Source organism: Silene latifolia, chromosome 2, assembly GCF_048544455.1.
Source record: "Silene latifolia isolate original U9 population chromosome 2, ASM4854445v1, whole genome shotgun sequence".
Taxonomy (NCBI): Eukaryota; Viridiplantae; Streptophyta; class Magnoliopsida; order Caryophyllales; family Caryophyllaceae; genus Silene; species Silene latifolia.
In genome coordinates, this window is record NC_133527.1 from 59,005,367 (window position 1) to 59,018,274 (window position 12,908).

At 39.8% G+C, this 12,908-nt stretch overlaps 2 protein-coding genes across 2 annotated transcripts in view; both read left to right on the plus strand.

Annotated features, from left to right (window-relative positions):
- LOC141640851 (uncharacterized) overlaps window positions 1-729 on the plus strand; it is a 1,848-nt gene extending 1,119 nt beyond the window's left edge. Inside the window, exon 3 of the mRNA XM_074449530.1 lies at window positions 34-729. Within this exon, the coding sequence (XP_074305631.1) occupies window positions 34-729 (696 nt within the window). The remainder of the gene's footprint in view (window positions 1-33) is intronic.
- Window positions 730-1,651: 922 nt separating this feature from the next.
- On the plus strand, window positions 1,652-12,057 carry LOC141640852 (uncharacterized). The gene is made up of 3 exons (XM_074449531.1): window positions 1,652-2,524; window positions 11,505-11,951; window positions 12,025-12,057. Exons 1-3 carry the CDS (start codon window positions 1,652-1,654, stop codon window positions 12,055-12,057), a joined length of 1,353 nt encoding a protein of 450 aa, XP_074305632.1.
- The last annotated feature ends 851 nt before the right edge of the window (window positions 12,058-12,908 follow it).

Genomic DNA, 12,908 nt, shown 5'->3' on the forward strand with positions numbered 1-12,908 from the left:
ACTTTTGTGTATGCTTTCAATTTGGGGATTCAGAGGAGAGCTCTTTGGGATGCTTTAGACAACATTGCACTGGGTTTCTCCTTCCCTTGGCTTTGTCTTGGGGATTTTAATGTCACTCTCACTGTTGAGGAGAGACTGGGGAGTGACCAGGTGCGATATGGGGATATGGAGGAGTTCAAAGAATGCCTGGAGGCTTGTGGTCTATCCGATCTTCCTGTTACTGGGCTTACTTATACTTGGTCTAATAGGAATGGTGGTCATTTAAAATGGGCAAAGTTGGATAGGATTCTTGGACAGTCAAACTGGCTAACTTCTACTAGCTCTACTATCTACTTCCTTCCTGCTGGAGTGTCTAATCATTCCCCCATGTGGGTTCAGGTTCAGAGTGGGGCTCATACAAAAAGGAGTGCTTTCAAATATCTTGAGAGTTGGTCTATGTTCAAAAATTTTCATTCTTGTGTGCTGAAGCATTGGGCAAGGCATTTTCATGGGGGGAAAATTAGCATTCTTTTCCAAAATCTAAAACAGCTGAAGAAAGGCTTGAAGGAGATACATTGTAATGAATTTAGTGGGATCAGTGGTAGGGTGAAAGCTGTTAAAGATGGGTTACTTTCTTGTCAAGCCCAGCTTGGGGGACATGTAATGAACACCATGTTGGTTGATAAGGTTAAAGCTTTAACTCACTCTTATGTGGCTCTGAGAAAAGTTGAGATGAGTATCCTCAAGTAGTGTGCTAAGGTGATTCATACAAACTTGTCTGATGCTAATACTATGTATTTTTATGATAAGATTGCTGAAAAAAAAGCTATAAATTCTATTGGGGTCATTAAGGATGCTGGAGGTAATCTCTGTAATGGAAAGTTGGAGGTTGTGGAAGCTTTCACACAATTTTACAAAAATATCCTAGGTTCTACTACAGATGTTCAACCCTTGCCTCCTGAACTGTTTGCTACTGGGACTTTAACTGGGGTTCTGCAACAATTTCTTGAACATCCATTTACTGATAAAGAGATGATGGATTCCCTTAGATCCATTGATAGGCACAAGAGCCCTGGGGTGGACGGGTATAGTTTTGGGTTTTTCATTGATGCCTGGAATATGGTGGGGACTTATTTCAAGGAGGCTGTAGCTGTGTTTTTTTACTAAGAGTAAGCTTCCCAGAGCTGCCAACTCTACCTTGTTAGTGCTGGTGCCAAAGTGTGAGACCCCCTCCTCTGTCATGGAATACATGCCTCTTTCTTGCTGCACCACTTTCTACAAGGTCATTAGCAAAATGCTTGCTAATAGGATTAAAGAAGTGCTTCCAAATTTGATAGGATGGGAACAAACTGCTTTTGTGAAGGACATGGACCTGTTTGAGAACTCAGCTCTAGCTCATGAGCTCATTGCTAAATATAGTAGGGCTAGAATAACCCCCAGATGTCTTATAAAGGTGGACATTAGGAAAGCTTTTGACTCTGTTAACTGGGAATTTCTTAAGCATAGCATGGCTCTTTATGGACTCCCCAGCAGGTTTGTAAATTGGATACTGTCCTGCATCAACACCCCATATTTCTCTCTAGCGGTGAATGGTGAGATTGAAGGCTAATTTAAGGGACATAGAGGGCTACGGCTGGGTGACCCCCTTTCTCCTTACCACTTTGTCTTATCCATGGAAATTCTCTCTAGACTGCTAAGGGACTTACCTTCCTCCCCAGGGTTTTCTTATCACCCTAAGTGTGTGAAGCTCCACCTCACTCACTTAGTGTTTGTTGATGACCTCCTTGTTTTCACAAGAGGGGATCTACCTTCTTTCACAGCAGTTGCTACTTCTTTGGATAAATTTGTTGGCTTATCTAGGCTCACTACTAACCCTTTGAAGACTTGTATGTACTTTGGGGGTATCCCTAGGTTTCTGAGGGAGCTGATTATGGAAATAACTGGGATCAGTGAAGGGGACTTTCCATTTAGGTACCTTGGTCTTCCTCTCTCAACTTCTAGATTCACTGAAGCTATGTTCCAGCCTATGTTGACAAGAATAAGGGCAAAAATCATGCACTGGGCTAATCATAGCCTCAGTTACTCTGGGAAAGCTACTCTTATAAATTCAGTTGTCTTTGGTATCCAAAATTTCTGGGGGGCTAGCATCCTTCTCCCAAAAGGGATTGTGAAGAAGATCCAAAAAATTTGTAAGCATTTCTATTGGGGGATATCTGAGGGAAAAAGAAGAATGGTTTTTCAAGGGTGGCACGGTCTTTGTAAGCCTAAAAGGGAAGGAGGGTTAGATATAAAGGAAGTGTTAAGCTGGAATAAATGTCAAATGGTGCGCTGGGTTTGGAAACTTCAATACAAACCTGATTGCTTATGGACATCCTGGTTTAGACATTATGTGCTGAAGGGTTTGACCATCTGGCAAGCCACTAGTACAATATCTCATTCTTGGTTTTGGAAATCGATCATTCAGGTTAAGGACTATCTTGTTCAACTTGTTGGGTCTGTTAATAGGGCTGAGGAACTGTTAGCCAGCTGCTCTCTGTTGGGGTTGGTGTCCTTAACAGTTAGTGCAAGGACTTATAAACCTCTAAAAGGATCAAAGGGCATACTTTGGTATTATTATCAGTTGATCCACGTTTATCAATAATGGTTGGCTTGCTAGATAAGTTTGACGTTATTGTCATACAGATGGCGGTGATCAACTGGTCCCTAAAAGTCACACCTATAGGATACGTTCGAGAGATGTGACGGTATGAAAATACTGTCATATAGATGCCAAAATTGACTAACCAGTTAGTCCGAGTTATTTGACTAGTAATTAGTCAAATATGTGATGTTGAGATATTATATTTAATACGGATTAAATATCATGGGCTAAGGCGAATTAACCAGTTAATTCGTAAAATTAAATATACGTGATTTATATTTAATTAAATGTATATTAAAATAAATTATACAATACTTTTTTTGTCGGACACGTATTAATAATTCAGATTAACTCGTATTATTAGCTGATGCCTTAATTTCCGATAACCGATAACAGTTTATAATATAAACCCGTCATATACATTTTAGCGATTTTGCGAACCAGACCATGAGCCAAGACTAATAGGAAGTGGAAGCCCACTTCCCTAGGTAGCCCATGGCCGGCCGAGTGAGAGGGAACAAAAGGGAGGGTTTCTCCTCCCTTCTAACCTAATCAAAACATTTGTAAAAAACTAGGGTTTCGAGAGAGCATTTTTCTCTGTAGAAACCGAGATCTCACATCTCAAGCAAAACACACATCAGTTCTCCCTATATTGCAAGGCAATCGGAGAACACTGTTCTAGCACAAGGGCATATCTCGGACAAAGTCTTGGGTGCAACGATTAGGAGGAAATCTGCTTAGATTTCTGTTCTTTACGCCGCAATTTAAAGGACCCGAGGTTGATTTCTATACACTTATCGTTTCTATTGTATTTATCGTTTTATGACTATAAATTGCATGTTTAAATTTACGTTATAGTCCTGCAATTTAAGGGTAGTATACGGATATTAACCTGCAAGTGGTATCAGAGCCAGGCCACGTGAATTTTTCATGTGTTTTTCATAAAACGATCTTGAAACGATTTTGTTTTGTCTAAAAATCCGTGCTGCATCAGCATATTTTTCTCACGGCAGAAATTTTTTAATTTGGCTGTTGCGTTTTTATGAAACCGTGACATGTTTTACACGTTTTCATCATTTGGTTTTTGCATATTGTTGTTTTATACGGAGATTATAACAATATGTCATGTTTTGTAAATTGTCAAATTTGTTTTGATGCAATTTTGATCGAATTTGCAATTGTTTTTGTCTCGAAATTTGTTTTCACGAGGGTTTTGGTTTTTCCAGAGGTTTTCAGCCACTTTTGCATTCGATCGAGCGTATTTCTACTCGATCGAGTGCTGTTTTGTCTTGTTTTTGATCGATCGAGTCCCTATTGTACTCGATCGACCCTGTCTCAAAACCTTTTTGCTCGATCGAGTCCTTGCTGTACTCGATCGACCTGCTTTCAAAACCCCTCTGCTCGATCGAGTTGTCCTCGTACTCGATCGAGTAGTTTTGCTGATATAGGTACTCGATCGACCACCAGTTTAGTCGATCGAGCACCTCCTGATTAGCATACCTCTCGATCGACTTGCGTTCGATCGATCGAGCCCTCTGTCCCTCGATCGAGCACTTATGTCCCTGGATCGAGGGATTTAAATCTTTTTAACATTGAAAATTTGTTTCTTTTGATTTATATTTTCTTTTGGCTTCAATATGTACTTTATCCGGATATAGTACACTCGCTATGATTGTGAAACGGTTCACACACGTACCATTAAGTTATTTTAAATTGTATTTAAAGTAACGGATTATAATAGATTAAAATTAAATGATAGAAGCGGTTTTATCACTCGAATTTTAATCATTAAAAGGTGGTTTGGATAAATTTAACATAATTACGGAATTATGTCACGAATGAATTTGTTTTTAGTTGATGCATTTTTATTTATCGTTTTGTTGAATGCCGTGAATGCCTTTTTTTTACGTATTTAATTTTACAAGCGATTGTAACTTAGTGTGGCCTTAGTAGAACGTGTTACCGTAATGATGGAACACGGTCTTGGTTGTATTTTGAGATCTTGTATCTCCGTTTTGGATTTTTCACTTGTAATTACAGTTTTAATTAGAATGTAAATAGGTTTATATTTGTAATTTTAAATTGTAATTTTTGAGAAGACCAAAGATGGAGACCGGATGCTCACTCCCGCTACTTGGATCAAGATGGAACATCAAGACAAGCTTTTCGGGTCCAACGGTGGATTCCAAAGTTGTATTGTGTTCTTTTACTAGGATAGGCCACACTAGGAATTTTATTTACGTTTTTGCATTCCTTTATTTATTTTTTTTCCGCAACGATAATTTGCATCATATTCCGCCTAAAAACCAAACCACCTATAATTTATTGCATGAAAACTGACACATATAGAGGTCACGAGTTAGTTTTCATTGACATTCTCATGTCACACGTTTTAAGCCATCATCCAAATAAATTCATTCACGACAGACGCTAGTTATTCGTTCACTTAAAATGAATTATAATTTTGTTTGATGGGATCTTCCTCGTATAAACCAAAATTGAGAACGGTCTTTATAGGTCAAACTCCAATGAGTCCCTTCTTCGTCGGTAGGCATACTATGACCCCTTCTACGTCGGGTAAGTTGGAACTGATTGACCTATTTTATCTCAACACTATGGTCACTCGTACGATCCTGTGATCATGGTGGACTATAGATAGGATTTACGGAAATCTATCGACCAAGAGTTCTTCCGGAAGAATTAGCTAAACAGTTGGCTTATCAATTTACTGAAATTGAGTCTTGGGATCACTTGTATCATTCTTGAGGGAGATCAATTATGCAAGTGTGAGAGTCTACATGTTTAAAATGAATTTTAAAATAGACTTAAATCACCTCGATGAGTTGCTTATTTCGTCTTGTTTTTCTTTCTTTTTCGGTGTAGATCACGTTTTAAATCGCTAAACATCAAATGGCTGGTTCAAGTGATAACCCAATGCCAAGTGCCACATTGGACCGTGAGTCCCGGCTTAGGATCTTCATGAGTCGATGAATCGATCCACTCGATCAAGAATGACGGATCCAACTTCGGGATCGGGAGGCGGATTACGGAATGCTTGCCGCTGGCGACGAAAGCTCAAATATCTACTTGAGCCCATGCCGCCACACCCAGTTCCCACGGCTGGAGCTAACGAGATCGCTACTTATAACGATTTCGTCATGGAAGCGGGTGCGATTAAAAACGTGCTCATTTTTGCAATGGAACCCAATTTGCAGAAACGCTTCATAGCCCAAGGTGCAAACAAGATTTTCACCACGCTCACTAAGGAATTCTCGAAAGCACCGAGAATCGTGACCTATGAGCATACCACTCGCTTCTTTGATGCGAGACTCCAGAAGGGCCAACCGGTTAGCCCACACATTCTCAGCATGATTGAGAATGTCGAGAAACTGGAGACCTTTAACTGTAACATCAGCGAGAATATTGTTATCGACCGTATTCTTCACTCACTCCACGATGGTTATTCGCAATTCAGAGCGAATTACTATATGAATGATTTGAAGAAAACTCCCCATGAACTGCACTCCCTCCTCGTACAGACCGAGAAGGACATGAAGTGTAGTAGGAGCTCGAAACAGGATGTTCTCGTTGTGTCAAACAAAGGGAAAGGTAAGGGCAAAGCTCCGGCAAACCTAACAGTAGGTAAGGCGAAGTTTAAGAAGTCGGGTTCAGGGAAGAGTGGTCCTGGTGAGGCGAGTAACTCATCAGGCATGACAAAGAGCAAAAGTGAAAACATGGAATGCCATCATTGCCACAAGACTGGGCATTGGAGACGCACATGTCCTGTTTATCATGAGGACTTAAAGGCAGGTCGTGTTAAACCTGTTGGTATGTCTTCTCTCTCTTCTACTTTTATTCATATGATTGAGATTAACCACGCAAGTTACGGAACTTGGGTACTTGATACTGGTTGTGGTTCTCATCTGTGTAATCATGTGCAGGGGCTCCGAAACATCGAACCCCTCGTAAAGGGTGAGGTGGACCTGCGTGTTGGGAATGGAGCAAGAGTAGCTGCCATCTCCAAGGGGACATATGTGATCCAGCTTCCTAGCGGATTTGAGTTATCATTATATGATTGCTATTATGTACCCAGTCTTTCTAAAAACATTATTTCAGTTTCTGCGCTTGATAAACTTGGTTTTTCATTTGTAATAGAGAATAATTCTTGCATTTTCTCATTACACAATATGATTTATGGCAAGGCAGTCTCCATGAATGGAATTTATGTTTTAGATCAGACCAACGAAATATTACACGTAATGAATAAAAAGTTAAAGGTTGGTGACAAAGATCAAACGTATCTATGGCACTGCCGTATGGGACACATTAATGAGAAACGCGTAAAACAGCTCATCAAACATGGAGCTATCTCGGCTTTTGATTTTCAATCATTTGGCACGTGTGAATCATGTCTCATCGGTAAGATGACTCGGATTTCCTTCAAAGGTGTTGGAATGCGCGCTGCTGACCTATTAGGGCTCATACACACGGATGTATGTGGTCCTATGTCAATCACCGCACGAGAAGGCTATAGGTATTTCATCACTTTCACGGACGATTTGAGTAGATATGGCTATGTCTACTTAATGAAGCACAAAAGTGAATCCTTTGAGAAATTCAAGGAATACCAAAATAGGGTGCAGAACCTGTTGGGTAGAAAGATAATAACACTGCGTTCGGATCGTGGTGGCGAGTATCTTTCTCACGAGTTTGATCAACACCTGAAGGACTGTGGGATTGCCCTACAGTTAACTCCACCTGGAACACCTCAGTTGAATGGTGTGTCCGAACGGAGAAATCGAACACTACTTGATATGGTTCGATCCATGATGAGTCACACGGTTTTACCTGATTCATTGTGGGGTTATGCTCTTATGTCAGCCGCTCTAATACTTAACCGAAGTCCGTCTAAAGCTGTTGACAAGACTCCATATGAACTATGGAAGGGAACGGTCCCTAACTTGTCCTTTATACGGGTTTGGGGCTGCGAGGCTTATGTCAAGTGGAGACCTGAAGATAAGCTCGGCCCGCGATCGGTCAAGACATACTTTATAGGTTATCCTAAAGGATCACGTGGTCATTACTTTTATTCGCCAACCGAACAACGTGTTTTTGTTGCGGCTAGTGCGACATTCTTAGAGAAGGAATTTCTCGAGAATGCAAAGAGTGATAGAACCTTCGACCTGTCGGAGATTCCAGAACCAAACACCGAGCAACCATTGGAGGAACCAATTCCTTCAATCCCGGCCAGTGTATATCCCCGAGGAACCTAGGAGGTCGGGTAGAGTCTCTATTCCTCCGGACAGATACATCGGTATGGTCGAGGAACATGACATAGATGACGTTCTACTCTTAACGAGTAGTGAACCCGCAACCTATAAAGGTGCCATGACAAGTTCTGACTCAAAGCTATGGCTTGAGGCCATGCAATCCGAGATGGACTCCATGTATGAGAACAACGTGTGGGATCTTGTTGACTTACCTGCTAAGGTTCGTCCCCTTCAATGCAAATGGCTTTACAAGATAAAGCATTCTGTGGAAGGTCAACAAGATATCTACAAAGCACGACTAGTTGCTAAAGGTTTCACCCAAGTGCCAGGTTTGCACTACGATGAGATTTTTGCACCCGTAGTTATCTTTGCGTTCCATTCGGATTATCTTAGCGATCGCCGCTTTTCATGACTATGAAATTTGGCAAATGGATGTGAAAACCGCCTTCTTAAACGGCTTTTTGGAGGAAGAGTTGTACATGGTACAACCCGAAGGTTTCATCGATCCTGAACATCCTAAGAAAGTGTGCAAGCTTAAGCGTTCCATTTATGGACTTAAGCAAGCATCAAGGAGTTGGAATCATCGCTTCGACCAAGTGATAAAAGACAATGGATTTACTCGATTGGTCGAGGAACCATGTCTATATATCAAGTCGAGTGGGAGCAAGATTGTCTTCCTAATATTGTATGTTGACGACATACTCCTGATTGGGAATGACATACCTCTCTTAACTTCGGTGAAAGTATGGTTGAAGAACCATTTCCAGATGAAAGATCTGGGAGAGGCACAGAGAATTCTAGGCATCCGTATCTATCGAGATAGACCACGACGGATGTTATCTCTCAGTCAGGAGTCTTACATAGACAAAGTCCTAGAGAGATTCAGTATGACTAACTCCAAGAAGGGGTTCCTTCCTATGGCTCCAGGGGTGCATTTGAGCAAGTCTCAGGCACCAGAGACACCGGAAGAGAAAGAGCGCATGACACGGATTCCTTATGCTTCGGCAATAGGATCAATCATGTATGCCATGATATGCACACGTCCGGGCGTGGCATATGCATTGAGTATGACAAGTCGATTCCAACAAAGAACCAGGTGAACCACATTGGTTGGCTGTCAAGAACATTCTTAAGTACCTACGGAGGACTAAAGATTGGGCTTTGACTTATGGAGGCGAACAAAAGCTATGCGCAACCGATTTCTGCAGATGCTAGCTTCCAAACGGATCGTGATGACTCGAAATCTCGGTCGATTCGTTTTTACTCTTAATGGCGCTATGATCACCGGAAGAGTTCAAACAAACTCACATTACAAGCAGATTCTACGACTGAGTCCGAGTACTATGCCGCGTCTGAAGCAACAAAGGAAGCGATATGGATGCGTCAATTCTTACATGGGCTCTCTGTAGTGCCTAGTTCGAATGACCCGATCACCATCTATTGCGACAATAGTGGTGCCATCTTCCAAGCTAAGGAGCCAAAGTCTAGCAACAAATCTAGACATGTACAACGGAAAGCTCATCTAATCCGGGATTACGTGGAGCAAAAGGAAGTAGTGATAGAAAAGATTGCTACTGATGATAACATAGCAGATCCTCTCACTAAAGCATTACGACAAGATAAGCATGAAGGGCACGTAAATTCCATGGGAATCAAACGTGTTCCTGAGTTGTAGTACTCTTTTATGGATCAGATTCATTCTCCTTTGTACTCTATACGACATCATCGTTTTGACATTTTATATATATATATTTTGTTTTTCATGTGGAATTGTACGACAATTTTGAACACCACAAAGTGAACTGAACAAACATCATATCTTGTTAGTCCTTAATTGCCCACATGAGCTGATAACTCTGGCAATTATTCAGTGACGTTGGTTGATGGTGGGTTCAACGAACCATAAGTCAACAGTTGACCGACCAATCACGAGAGGCGATTTATACGGATATTTCGTAGGACACAATTGTGACATCGACGTGGAGTCCTAAATGTTTTATAACATTCGTTGCCCGGTCGTGGATAGGACTTCCATAGTGATCCTAAGAGTCGATTCTTAGACTATCGACTGTCTCTTGAGACTACGGCAGATTTTGGGTGACTTTGGTTTCTTTCTCACGGTCATCCGTAACAGGGGGCCAAGTAGATTTTTTCTGGGTCATTTCATGCGTGCTTAGATCGGAAGGAGTCGAGTTGAAGGAAATATTCAGCCTTTATCGGTACTCGATATTTCTCGGGGCCACTCGAGGAGTCAGAATCGAAATGCATGGCCATGCTCGGATACGGATTCGTTTTATCAGTTAAGTTACTCTCTAGTCGGGGAAACCACTCTAGATACAGATCGATTGTAAAATACGACCTTTGTGGATCCAGATCTGCAAATTGTTTTACATTGAGTGGGAGAAATTTTAAAATGAATATGAGAATCGGTTATCGCACCTACACTTGTTCGGACAAGTGGGAGTTTGTTGGAGCTTGTGTCCTCCGGTTAGTGCGGATAACGTCATTGCACATACACTTGTACGGACAAGTGGGAGCTTGTTGGGGTTGGTGTCCTTAACAATTAGTGCAAGGACTTATAAACCTCTAAAAGGATCAAAGGGCATACTTTGGTATTATTATCCGTTGATCCACGTTTATCAATAACGGTTGGCTTGCTAGATAAGTTTGACGTTATTGTCATACAGATGGCGGTGATCAAATGGTCCCTAAAAGTCACACCTATAGGATACGTTCGAGAGATGTGACGGTATGAAAAATACTTGTCATATAGATGCCAAAATTGACTAACCAATTAGTCCGAGTTATTTGACTAGTAATTAGTCAAATATGTGATGTTGAGATATTATATTTAATACGGATTAAATATCATGGGCTAAGGCGAATTAACCAGTTAATTCGTAAAATTAAATATACGTGATTTATATTTAATTAAATGTATATTAAAATAAATTATACAATACTGTTTTGTCGGACACGTATTAATAATTCAGTTAACTCGTATTATTAGCTGATGCCTTAATTTCCGATAACCGATAACAGTTTATAATATAAACCCGTCATATACATTTTAGCGATTTTGCGAACCAGACCATGAGCCAAGACTAAAAGGAAGTGGAAGCCCACTTCCCTAGGTAGCCCATGGCCGGCCGAGTGAGAGGGAACAAAAGGGAGGGTTTCTCCTCCCTTCTAACCTAATCAAAACATTTGTAAAAAACTAGGGTTTCGAGAGAGCATTTTTCTCTGTAGAAACCGAGATCTCACATCTCAAGCAAAACACACATCAGTTCTCCCTATATTGCAAGGCAATCGGAGAACACTGTTCTAGCACAAGGGCATATCTCGGACAAAGTCTTGGGTGCAACGATTAGGAGGAAATCGCTTAGATTTACTTCTTTACGCCGCAATTTAAAGGACCCGAGGTTGATTTCTATACACTTATCGTTTCTATTGTATTTATCGTTTTATGACTATAAATTGCATGTTTAAATTTACGTTATAGTCCTGCAATTTAAGGGTAGTATACGGATATTAACCTGCACTCTCAACAAGGTAAGCTTGATGTAGGGTGTTTGTATGAATTAATGAGGCCTAAAGCTGCTATTGTGACTTAGGGAAGGACAATCCATGATCCTGCAGTCCTCCCAAAGCATGCAGTTATTGGTGCTATGGGTTGTTCTAATAAGCTCCCTACTGGGGACAATCTGAAGAGTAGAGGCATGATCATGGCTAACAGATGTGTGCTTTGTGAGGCAGCTGAAGAAGATGTTCATCATCTTTTTTTCGACTGTTCTTACTCTTTGCAGGTTTGGACAGTGGTTCGTGGCAGGATGTGCATTCTTGACCCAGATTCTAACTTGGTTCATTTGTTGAAATGGTTAAGGGAAAGAAACACTGGAAGAGCTCGTGACAAAGTTAAAACAAGGGTTGCTTTTGTGTGTACTCTTTACACAATATGGAAGGAAAGAAACAAACGCATTTTTAAGGGGCAGAGTACCTCTGCTCACACTCTTAGTTCTCGTATTTGTTATGATATTACCACTAGAATGTACCATCATATGGTAGGTTTTTAGACGAATATGTAAGTAGGCTTGTTTGTTTGCTTAATGTGGCTACTATGGCTTACCTTTGTAGGATGCTTGTGGTCTAGCGGGTCTTGCTTTGTAATCTCTATTTATCAATGAGAAGATCCCTTGCATTTTCTGCAAAAAAATAAAAATAAAAAATAATAATAATAATAATAATAATAATAATAATAATAATAATAATAATAATAATAATAATAATAATAATAATAATAATAATAATAATAATAATAATAATAATAATCATAATAATAATAATAAGAATAAGATTAAGATTATATGAATGTAGAGTGTGTGGGTTGAGTGGTATGTGTGTTGTCAACTTTTGACTGATCCACGGTTAAACTTAGCCTTACAAGTAAATTGTGTCGGTCTTATGCTAGACGGGAAAATGTCTCAAATCTATATTAACTTATGACGGAAAACTATTATTATTATTATCTCAATTAATACTATCCGCCTAAAAATATTTATTTTTATATAAACAAGCTTATAAAAATGTAATTTTTATAAAATTTATGTTTAAAACGAAATTAATTAACTTAAATAATTTAAAATATAAATAAAACAATAGAACGGTTAATTAAATTATAAATGCTAAAAATGGGAAATTTGTGGATGTTACAATCACCTCACCTTTTAAATAGTTTCGCCCTCGAAACTTGAAAGTAGAAAAAGAAAGGATATAAAGATAAAACCGGACTTTTTGAAATCGGCAACTAAAACATTAAAAGGTTACTCTTTGTGAGAATAAAAATTCTTTCAAAAGTTTCAAGTAGAATTTTCCTACAGAACTAGATTCTCATCACATGAACGGGAGTGCTCTCGTTGCGCATTCAAGAACATCAACATTCCAAATCAAAGATAAGGTGAAATACAAAATAATTTGCATAAATCAAATTTAAAATACTTTCAAAAACATTTATAGAGAAC